The 11,199-nt window shown below is 43.7% G+C and overlaps 1 protein-coding gene across 1 annotated transcript; it reads right to left on the reverse strand.

Moving 5' to 3' along the window:
- Nucleotides 1-855: 855 nt before the first annotated feature.
- Nucleotides 856-9,831, reverse strand: LOC148213930 (vomeronasal type-2 receptor 26-like). Its single transcript, XM_088129317.1, has 4 exons — nt 9,753-9,831; nt 6,245-6,372; nt 3,772-3,999; nt 856-1,680 (listed from the first exon to the last, which is right to left on the reverse strand). Exons 1-4 carry the CDS (start codon nt 9,829-9,831, stop codon nt 856-858), a joined length of 1,260 nt encoding a protein of 419 aa, XP_087985443.1.
- Nucleotides 9,832-11,199: the final 1,368 nt, after the last annotated feature.

Raw genomic sequence — 11,199 nt, forward strand, 5'->3', positions numbered from 1 at the left:
CCCCCCCAAAAAAACCCAGCTGTCCAGAGTATACATGGATAATCTCCAGGTCTCTTCTTGATCTGGAGAGAAATTTCAGCAGTCCAGATCCAGGATCCATCTGCCTTTTTGGCCATAATTCCTCCTGTAATCCATTCCCCTCCTTAGGCCTGTGTTTTTTACCAGGACCATCAATAGACAAATTTGTGTATTGTCGAAGGCTTTCACGGCCGGAATACGATGGCTGGTGTGGGTCTTCCGGGCTGTGTGGCCGTGTTCTGGAAGTTTTGGTTCCTAACGTTTTGCCAGCTTCTGTGACTGGTATCTTCAGAGGGCAGGAGCACAGACAGGAGCAGTTCTCTCTGTGCCCAGGATGATGTGACCCTTCTGAGGGTATTTATAGAGATCAGCGGGGGTGCCTGAAGGGGTGGGGGTGGGGGTGGGGCGGTTGGGATAATGAGTGGCTGACACCAAAACAAGCAGCCACTCATTAACCCAAATGTACCTTTCAGCAAATTCTACACTCATCCAAAGGATACATCAACACCCACATATTTTCCTATACATTCAACAGCAAAGAGAAATGGGGATATCAAATATATTAAACCAATCTATATGGCCATTCAACTCACGGTAACTCTGGGCAGCTTACAGAAATAAAACCCCAAATACAAACCCACGACACCCGCACAGATTAAAAAAGGGACAATCCATTTCTATCATTTGAAGAAATGATAGAATTAAAATGATAAACTAGGAAAAACAGCAGTCGGTGTAATTATTATTTTTTAAGAGCATGAAAGTGTCAAATACTGTTCACTAGAATTACTAACTGACATTTCTGGGAACCACCTACCCCAAATTCACTTTATGACTTTATTTTGACATCAACTGTTCTTTTGTATTCAATTCTGGCCTAAGAACAATTATATAGCACTTGGGGATGAAGATGCAGGCCAGCAGACCAGCACTGGAGGCCAAGATGGAGAAGACCTGCACGGCCACCATGTATTTCCCCTTGGTGCTCAGGTAGGTGGGCACAAAGGAGACCCAGACGCTGCAGAAAACAAGCATGCTGAAGGTGATCAGCTTGGCTTCATTGAAGGCCCCAGGCAGATTCCTGGCCAGGAAAGCCACCACGAAGCAGATGGCAGCCAGGAGGCCCATGTAGCCAAGAGCACAGTAAAAGATGGTAACAGAGCCCTCATTGCATTGCAGGATGATCTCTCCAGGCTGAGAGTGCAGGTCAGCATCAGGAAATGGGGGAGAAATGCCCAACCAGATGCTGCAGAGGACAGCTTGGAGACCAGAGCAGGAAAGGATGATGGAGTTGGCCAGGCTCTTTCCCAGCCACCTCTGCACTGTATTCCCTGGCTTTGTGGCCAAGAAGGCTAACACCACCATGACCGTTTTGGCCAAGACCGAAGAGACAGCGAGGGAGAAAACGATGCTGAAGGCTGTTTGTCGGAGAAGGCAGGTGGCTCTCCTTGGCTTGCCGATAAAGAGGAAGGAGGTCAAGAAGGAAAGCAGGAGCGAGACTAGGAGGATGTAGGAGAGATCCCGATTGTTGGCTTTCACAACTGGAGTTTCCTGGAATTTAATGAAGATTCCCAGGACAAACCCTGTAATTAAAGAGAAGGACAAGGCAAGGGAAGCCAGGATGATCCCCAAATTTTCTTGATAGGTTAGGAAGGTTTTTATCTTGGGGATACAATGATTTTGATTGATGTTTGGATGCTGATCGTCTGGACATCTGCTGCATTTTTCTGCATCTGAAAAAGAGGAAGAGGAAGATCTCTCATGAGGCATGTGCTTCAATCAAGTGCACAGTTTGGGTGTCAATGAATCCTCAGATAAATTCCCAGATGTGTATGAAATACAAAGAATATATTTGTGCTTTTTGTAAATGTGGTGAAATCGAACATGATATCCCATATTAGATACCCAGAGTGTTCAATGAAGATAGACCTATGGAAAACTAATATTCATATTTATGCAGAAAAGGACTGAAAAAGTTGAGAGAGTCCTCAGTTACTTGTACTTTTGCCTGAGTGGGATGATGATGATGATGATGATGATGATGATGATGATGATGATGATGATGAAGAAGAAGAAGAAGAAGAAGAAGAAGAAGAAGAAGAAGAAGAAGAAGAAGAAGAAGAAGAAGAAGATTGATGATCAGCAAGTTCTATTTTTTTTAATGATTGCTGTGAAATAGGGAATCTGCCAGAGACGAAAATGAAAGAAAATGCTTCTTCCTTTCACTCCAGCTAGAGGGGGAAGAAACTGTCCGTCTTACATATTTCAGGAAAGGAGGGAGGGAGGGAGATAGACAATAGTTTAGGTATTCTTCTTTTACCTTGCATCGTAAGGGGAAACTGGCAGGTCTCTTTCCAATTTCACTGAATAAGAAAGAGATAAATTTCCATCATTTCACCCCTGAGGTTAGGTGGAGGTGATCTTCAGGGTGAGTTGAGCTGAGGACGTGATCATGAATTCCTGCTCTCGACAAACTGTTTGTGGGCCATCTTCCCACCAGGGCCAGAGGGAAGTCTGGCTAATCCTCACTGATGATTTCTTTCTTCTCATCCCCCATTACAGAGAGAATCCAGAAGTTGGAAGGTCTATATAGACCGTTAGGTCTACCATCCCTATTCAATGGAGGGAGCCAATTTTAGGGGTCGTATAATCTGGATTTTGTGAACATAGCAAGGAAGATTTGCACATGGATGTTGCCTGTCCTGTGGCTTCTCCACAACTCTGAAGCCATGAACTTTGGCTACCCACAGAAATGGGGTTCCATCTAGATATGGTGAAGTGGAGGAAGTCCTGGTCAATACTTTTCCAAAGGCACATTGATTGTCATCATGCCCTTGAAGCCTGACAATTCACAGGAAGGAGGTGAATCAGAAACTGAAACATGAAAGGTTTATGTTGTGGATGAAGAGTAATAAATACCATCTTCCTTGTAATGCTAAAATCTCATTAGTCCAGCATCTTTCCTCGGTTGAACCTCTAAGTTCGTTTCTTATCCCTCACTAGGAAATATATTGTATATATTATAAGGAATGAATGTTTTAAAAGCCAAACTTTTGTTGGGGTATATGATCCTCCCAAAGTCTGTCCCTTTCTTCTGGTGCCACCCACCTTCCATGGTGGAGATGGTTCCTTCTGCACAAGGAAGACAGTCGTAGCAGCAGGTGGGCTTCCCTTCCTGAGCCACCTTCACTGACCCAGGAGGACAGCTTTCCACACATCTGGAAGGAGGCAGGGGCTGAATGGAGAGAGGAAGAAGATCTAGGAAATGAATTTCTTTCCAGAAAGGAGAGAAAGGAGAAAGAGGTTGGTGATCTCCACTTCAAGACTTAGCTTTCCTCCGTTTGAAGCCTATCATGTCCTAAAGTTCATTAACTTGAACTGGCTGCATGTTGCTTCCTTGTTGATCTTCTCTTCTAACTTTTCACACACTATGATTTTTAGACTTAGATTCTAACTTTACATATTAAATACCTCAAGAGAGGCATGTTTCTTTACTGTGGATAGCTTCTTTGCTGTGGCTAAAGGAAATCACCTTGCTCCCATGGCTCAAATCTTTCTCCCTTTGCAGAAAAGTAATAAATACTTTTCTTGAAGAGTGAAATATGTATTTCTGATAGGCATCTGGACATTGAACTAAATAATGTGGTTTCTTTCTGGGAGAACCTAGATGATATTGAAAGGCACTCCCTGCCCCAAGAGTGCAGTCCTCTAGGCAAGAACTTCAGAAACAAGGAAATGAAGATTTAATCCCACCTTGTTCAGCACTTCCATCTCTGCAATAGCTTTCTGGTTGATCATGAACTTGACATCCAGGGATCCCTGTCTTTCTAGGCTCCCAAATCTCATTCTCTTAAGGTATTTACTGTTGATATCCCCCCACATTAAGACATCCAGGTCTGCCACCAGGTCTCCATTCTCATCCAAATATACTCCATTTATGGAATCATTGTAAAACTGAGGGTTCTGAAGAAAGGAGTGAAGCTGAAATGGAAAACTGATATGTTTAGACAGGACATCCCACATTCAATGGGAAGAACCCTTCCTTTGTGCTAGGAGTGAACTGAACATTTCTCTCTCTGCACATAAAATTGAAATTTCAGATTTATTTTCCAACTTCTTCAGGAGAGAATCTGGAAGGATTTGCATCATATTAGGAACAATAATCATTTATTATACTTGCATACCACCCAACTCTCAATGACTCTGGGCGGCTCACAACAATCCAAGAAATTCCAATGAAATCAATAAAAAATAAAGAAATAAAGATAAAAGATGGCAAATGCGATGTAGTGAGGGGTCTCCACAGCTCTTCTAAGCAATGGCAGAGTGGGAGCCATCCAGATCTTGGGGGAACCTCATTCCAGACGGCAGGTGCTGTGAGAGAGAAGGAGCACTTTGGGGGTCCTGGTAGATGGCACTCTTTCACTGAAGGAACCTGGAATGCGCCAGCCTGCTGGTTCAAATTAGCCAGGAGATGTTATGGGAGACAAAAGCTCCCCCAAAGAACCAGGCCCTATGCCATGCAGGGCTTTACAGGTAACAACCAGCACCTTGAATTGCACCCGGAAGCAAAGTGGCAACCAGTGCAGCTCGTGAAGCAGAGGTGTTACATGGGCATACCGAGGCCTTAATAAATATTAGTAAGTAAAAGAAATTTTAAAAAATTATTAAACAGATAATAATATTACCTATCCTCATTGTTTAAACACATACTATCTGGACAAACACTGCAAGATGTGACAGAGAGAAAATTGGATTGTCTTACTATATCCTACAATAATAAAGTGGCATTTTTGGAACCCTGTCGTATCTATTTCTTGACCTGGCCCAAGTGGAAGGGCTGGGATCAGTCTTAAAAGTCTGTCCAAGTATTCCCCATCTCTTAGACCAATGTTTCTCAAGCTCAGCCACTTGAAGATGTGTGCATTTCAACTGCCAGAATTCCCCAGCCAGCCACACTTCTTAAAGTTGCTGAGGTTGAGAAACACTGACTTATACGAAACAAAATTAAGGTTTCAAGTACTTTCTCATTCTTCCTTCTATATCTGGACTATGTAATCTCTTCTCCAAGTCTCACCGTTATGGGTTCCTCTGTCCCACCATCTCTTCCTTCCTTAAGAGTGAAAGTTAGAATTCAATTTATTTATTTATTCATTCATTCATTCCTTCATTCAATCAATTCAGAATAAATCAAAATATCTGCCCAGTTTTTACAATGACAAATTGATTCTGAGCTGTAGGAAAGAAACAGAACAAAATACCTGCCACCCTTCCAATCTTGCAGTTTCCATATTTTTACCAACTTCCTTCTTTGTCCTCTTGGACCTGGATTCATAGGCTCCATGTAAGGCCCGGGCCACAGCCCAGATGGTGTCATAAGTGAAATAGCTGTCCTGAGACAGGATCCGATCGATCTTCTCCTGGGGCAGAGTCTCCAGTTTTTCTCTCTCCCTGCACCGTCTCCAGACTTTCACGGAAAAGGCATCCTTGGTGTAGGAACAGGTGAAGGATACATTTGCCAAGTGTTGAACAGAACTGTAAATATATGCTGTCATAGCAGACTTTGCCATTCGATTTCCCTTCATAATAAAGGAAAAAATGCCATGAAGGAATGGAGGGGAAATGATCACATTCGCAAAATGGTTAGTTATGTCCCAGCAGAGTGTTGTGATCACGACTTTTCCTCTAACAGCCTGCTCGAAGGATTGAAATACTACATCTAGAATGTATATTCCCACAGGGATGAAATCACTCTCTGCACCATAAAGAAAGACATTCACTTGTCTCCAGTTCTGGTATGAATTCACATCTCTGATCTCTTGATATGTAGTTGTAGAAAAGGCTTGTGATATAACCGGACAAATGCCATTCCTTTCCAGCATGGAAGTCAACATCCTCAGGAATTTCTGGCCCTGCTCATTGTCATGAGCCACCAGACCAACCAAGGTCCACCTGAAATGGAGGAGCAGCTTGACCATCCCCAGGTACTGGAATCCTTCAGCAGGAAGCATTGGGTAGAAGAAAGGAAACTGAGTTTTGTCGCTCAGGATCTGGGAAACAAAACTGTAGCTGATCTGAAAAGATTGAAAGAAGATGGAATTTTAAATTTAACATCCAAACTTTAATGCCTATCATTTCCATAAGAAAACGGTGATCTTCATTTAGAACTCAGGACCTCCGGTTGAAGGGTGCATGAGTGGAAACCGTCTCCCCAAGTGAGACACACCTGAGGGATTTTGTAGGTGCCCAACATGGTTGAAATCTGGATGGAGATGTCCGTGTCAACCCCTTCGAGAACGGCCACTGTGTTTCTCGGCCTTCCACAGCTGTAGTTGGGGACATTGGCCTCCCCGGCTGCAAGCAGGTCCAGCAGAGCATCAGAAGTCTTTCCTGCATGGTAATAATTTTTATAAATGTTGTAACCCAGAGTGATGTTGGGCAAGAGATGAGAATCCTGGTTGATCTTCTGGATGGCAAAAAGGAAGGATAGGATTTTCCAGTCTTCTGTCAATCTGGTGCTGAAACTATAATTGCATTAGAAAATAATCAGTTGAATTGAATCATAGTTTGTGACATGAAAATAACATTGGGGGGGGGCATTTCATCCCCTGTTTGGATGGATAGCTTCATCTCTCCTAAGAACTGTGGAAAGTCACCCCAGAGATCTCACATATTTCAAAGCAATCTTTCTACTTATATCGCATATCAAGTCCTGAATGCATTCATGGGGTTGTCGGTCTGTTTGCGCATTCAACTAACATTTCATGTTGACTTTAAATATGCTGTCTGTCTCTCTTCCTAGTGAGCCTCTCAAATACTTCGCAGTAGTTTGTCTTATTATCCAGATTAAATATAGTGTTAATTAGAAGCTAAAATTGGAAAAGAACATTTAGACCACACTCACTCTCTCACCCAACACACACAAAATGAAGAGCTGTGAGTATTAACTAAGCCAATAAGTTATCAATTTCTGGACAGGTTTAGATTTTCAAGCCCATTCTCAACAATCATTTCCTGACTGGAGGTTTAACTTATCCCACTGATAATGAACGGGAAAAATTCAGCATTCCTGCTTTTTTCTGTCCCTGATGAGCCCTTGGTGGGCCAAGGGAGGGGTGGAAGGGAGGAACCAGCATTGCTTCTCTATCCAGCACCTACATCTGCTCAGGGGAGGTCAAGGAAAGTGGGTGTTTCCTGCCTCCTTTGAAGGCAAGCAGGAGACTTCATCCTTCCTGTCTGTACAGGGCAGGTATTCTGTACTTAAGAATTTCGAGGGAGCCTCGACAGCTGCAGGATGTGAAATGGAAACCCGAGGTTGAAAGTGGAGAGAAATGGAGAAAAACTACCAGATCAAAGGGATAATTTGTGGAAACAGAGGAGGGCTGGAACTTTAGGAATCAATCAGAAATGCAGTGGCTGAAAAGGAGTGAGAAGGACTTACTCATTTACTTCAGTTGAAGGAGTTGTGTTGAAGCTTAGTGGTTTAAAAAAAGCCTTGTTTGTAGAGGCTATGCCACCAATGAGAAGCTCTCCTGGCCTGTAATGATTCTGTGGGTCAACCTCACCCCTCTTCAGAGTCAGGAGGCATTTGGCTTTGAGTATCCCCCAGGCTTCCTGCAGGCACAGAAGGAACACAAGCAGCAATACAACTTGTGTTCCTGATTGAGCCCCCATCCCCGTGTCTGCTCTGAACCAAGAGTAAGAAGGAGAGGTGGAAGAAATCGAAGTCCTCTTCCAAGACAGAAGCTTGAAGGGCTTTCTTGATTTGTACAGAGACCAGCCAAGGTTTCATATCTGAAAGATAAGGAGTAAATACAGCCCCTGCCTGCCCTAAAAGCCTCCCCAGGCTCTCTTTCTCCAGAGCCATTTATGCACCCAAGATTTTCCAGTGCCATGACATCGGCCCCCAAGGCTTGAGGGTCATATCAAGGTGAATGCATGTCATTGATATGCTTGCACCAAACCTCCTGAAAGTTTGCAGAAAGCCTCTAGAGATTTAGCACCAAGACTACAAATAAATGACTGTGATTTGGATAATGGTAAGGATGAGAACTCTGAATGAGTCAACAGGCAGGTACACAAAGAAAGAAGTCCCAGATGGAGTCAAAACTTTGAAGAAGAACCAAATGGCCCGAAACGTCTTGAAAACCGTCTTTCTAAAGTCCACTATCAATGCAGATTTTTAGCATGGGTCTCAACAATAACACATCAATCTGGATTTGGTTGGTCTTGATTTGTGATGGATATTAGCTTTATTTATTATATTAGCCAAGGATCTGCTGAGATGGGTGGTTGTTCCTTTTTCAATGTAGATCAATATGAGAGGCAGAAAAAGTGTTCCTCTTCATGGACTTCTTATTTCTTAGACCTTATCAAACCACAGAAGATATCCTGAGGAAAAGGACTTTGATTCATTGTGTTCATCAAGAGTTGGGCTTCAGGTTTAGGCAACTCCATGAAAAGAACTATTGTTCTTTGTTGGGGAAAATTGCTGTTCTTTGTGAAGGTGGAATGAAACCATATAGTGGGTATTTAGTACCTAAACGTGAAATTAGCCACCATTTTGGAGCATGAATGAACCTGGAGGACTTCTAACCCAATGCCTTAACCTTAAGGATCTCTACTGACCTTCTGTCAAGCCCACATCAAGAATGTTTCAGCCCTCTTTGCTTTTGTGATGGTTCATGCATTTTTCTCTCAAGATCATCTCCCTTACTCTCTAAACTGCCAACATAGAAAGTGGTTGGAGTCTGTTCATAATACTTACTTGGGGTCTACCAGCTCAAATGTCTTTGGCCACTTCTTGCTGGGGACCACCTGAGTGAGAGTTGAGACGGGAGACTAGATGGCCCTCTGTGGTGAGAGGCGGACAGGAGGGTGAAGGTCATCTGACCAGACATTAGTGGGATGGGGTCTGGTGGGCTGAGGCTCTAGTGCTGTGACTGCACTACTCATTGGCACACTCATTCCCAAAGTTCAGTAAATCCACTGGAGACTAAACAGTTCCATCAAAGATTTCTTTATTGGGAGAAATGCACAGCAACTATAGTTTGTTGAGTCTAATTCTACAAAGCAAAACCTTTCCTTTTTAAGCCCAAACTCCCCCCCCCCCATTCCTTTCTATTCCTGCTTGAAATTATTCGCGCCTTGCTCCGGTTCTCACAGCGCTTGGCCTTGGAGATGCCTGTGTAAACATAACAGCACCTGGCATCCTCTCCTTCCTTTCTCCTAACTTCAATGGCAGATCAAGCAAGCAGTCTGCAATTAGCATTTTTACTATTAACCATTTAATATACATTGTGAAACTAAATTAAAAGCAATCAAAGGTTCTAGCTTGCGTAGATCCTGACAGTGACAGAGGAAGGTGTATGCAATGGGGTCTGTGAGGTTATGCAAGGTTGTATGTCAGAGGTCCAGGTGAGTGGTGTTCCAATAGTGGGCGTGGGTGATGGGATTGATTGAGGACATGAAGGCTCCATGCTGGCTGAAAAGCAGAGGGAGCCGATCAACCCAGGCAGGAGGGGGCAAGAGTAGATACATCCCTTTAGTGTTGGGCCAAGGGAGGTAAAGTGGGGGGTATCGGGTGGGCTGTTACATGGCACGGTACCCCTCTAATTAGGTGATCCTGACTTCCACCCAATGGCTTCAACCTGTGGTACAGTTGGCTGATTTGCTGGAGATCTTGGCCTGAAGGTGCCAGTGCTTAATGCCAGATCTGTTTGCAAAAAGACTACCTTGATCTACATCTTTGTGGTGGATGACGCAATGGACTTGGCTTGTGTTAATGAAACCTTCTTCAGCAAAGACAGTCATCTTGCCTTGTCTGAAAACTGGCTAGGATTTTGTGCTGCGGACCTTCAACCTCCATGACCTGGGAGCCTGATAAATTTATCAACCTCTGATAAAGGGTTTGTGGCCTCCTTGGCAACCATGGGCTTTTCTCAGGCCCAACATAGGGAGGCAGTCATACATTAGACCTCTTCTTTGTCTCAGAGCAGATGTTGTGATCTGCAGACTCAGGGGATTTCCACCCCCACATTGCTATGTGGACCAGAATGTTGCTGCTTATTCATGTGGCGCTTCCTTTGACAGGACTCTCAGGCTGGGGGTTCTTTCCCTCCTTCTTGGTACCTGTATTAGCCAAAGAGGGATCAGTGCTGGCCAGGGAGGGACCTGAAAGGGCGTCAGGGTTTGATTTTCCAATCCACTCATGTTTGGAGCCTGGCTTTGAGACTATGACAAGCCTTCATACTCATTCATGCTCTATTCTGTACACTCAAGAGCAAGCAGAAAAAGGGAATTCATATTTATTAAAAAGTGAGAGTCCTTTTCTACCATAATTTGAAAAAACTGGACTTGGGTGTTTTTTGTGGGGGGAGGAGTTGCAACAATTAAAGGTCAAAGATTGTTTGTCAGAAGAATTAACTGATACAGGTAGTCCTCACTTAGCAACCACAACTGGGACTGGCAACTCCATTGCTGAGCGACAGAGTCACTAAGTGAGACATGTGACCAAGACAGACTTACAACATCACTTCCACTGTGGTTGTTAAGCAAGACATCACATAACCATGACTTACAATTTTACTGCCTGCTTCTCAATTGACTCTGCTTGCTGGAAGACGGTTGTGAAGCATGGCAATATCAATCATATGACCACAAGGATGCTGCAACGGCCATAAATTCAAGGACCGATCATAAAGTTACTTTTTCTGTGCCATTGTAATGTGGAATCAAAACCCACAACAGGAATGCAGAATACTCAGGGCTTCACACAAGGATGTTCTTGTCTGCTATCTACGAGGGAACAACTGCTATCTATAAGGTGTCAGAGTCTGCACACTCATTCCCAAAGTTCAGTAAATCCTCTGGAGTCTAAGTAGTTCCATTACAGATTTCTTTATTAGGAGAAATGCACAGCATCTATAGTTTGTTGAGTCTAAGTCTACAAAGCAAAACCTTCCCTTTTTAAGCCCATTCCCCCCCCCCCCACTTCTCCTTTCTTTTCCTGCTTGAAATTCCTCGCGCCTTTCTCCGGGTCTCACGGTTGCTTGACCTTGTTGGCGCCTCTGTAGAGATAACAGCAGCACCTGGCTTGGTATCTTCCTCCCCCCTTCTTCTAACTTCAATGGCAGGAACAGGCAAGTGGGCCTGCAATTAACATTTTAACCATTTAATTGT

The sequence above is a fragment of the Python bivittatus genome, unplaced genomic scaffold (genome assembly GCF_059951505.1).
Source record: "Python bivittatus isolate LINGU-HERP-01145 unplaced genomic scaffold, Pbiv_v1 ctg000810_np1212, whole genome shotgun sequence".
NCBI classification, from domain to species: Eukaryota; Metazoa; Chordata; class Lepidosauria; order Squamata; family Pythonidae; genus Python; species Python bivittatus.

Bases quoted from the DNA above. Each gene is read 5' to 3' on its own strand.
- LOC148213930 (XM_088129317.1), bottom strand. From the start codon at position 9,831: ATGACTGTCTTTGCTGAAGAAGGTTTCATTAACACAAGCCAAGTCCAT. The intron at 6,373-9,752 runs GTAGTCTTTTTG...ACCTGCTTGCAG, and splicing joins CCACAAAGATGTAGATCAAG to CCGGGGAGGCCAATGTCCCC. The intron at 1,681-3,771 runs GTGGGATTAAAT...TGTATCCCCAAG, and splicing joins AGATGGAAGTGCTGAACAAG to ATAAAAACCTTCCTAACCTA.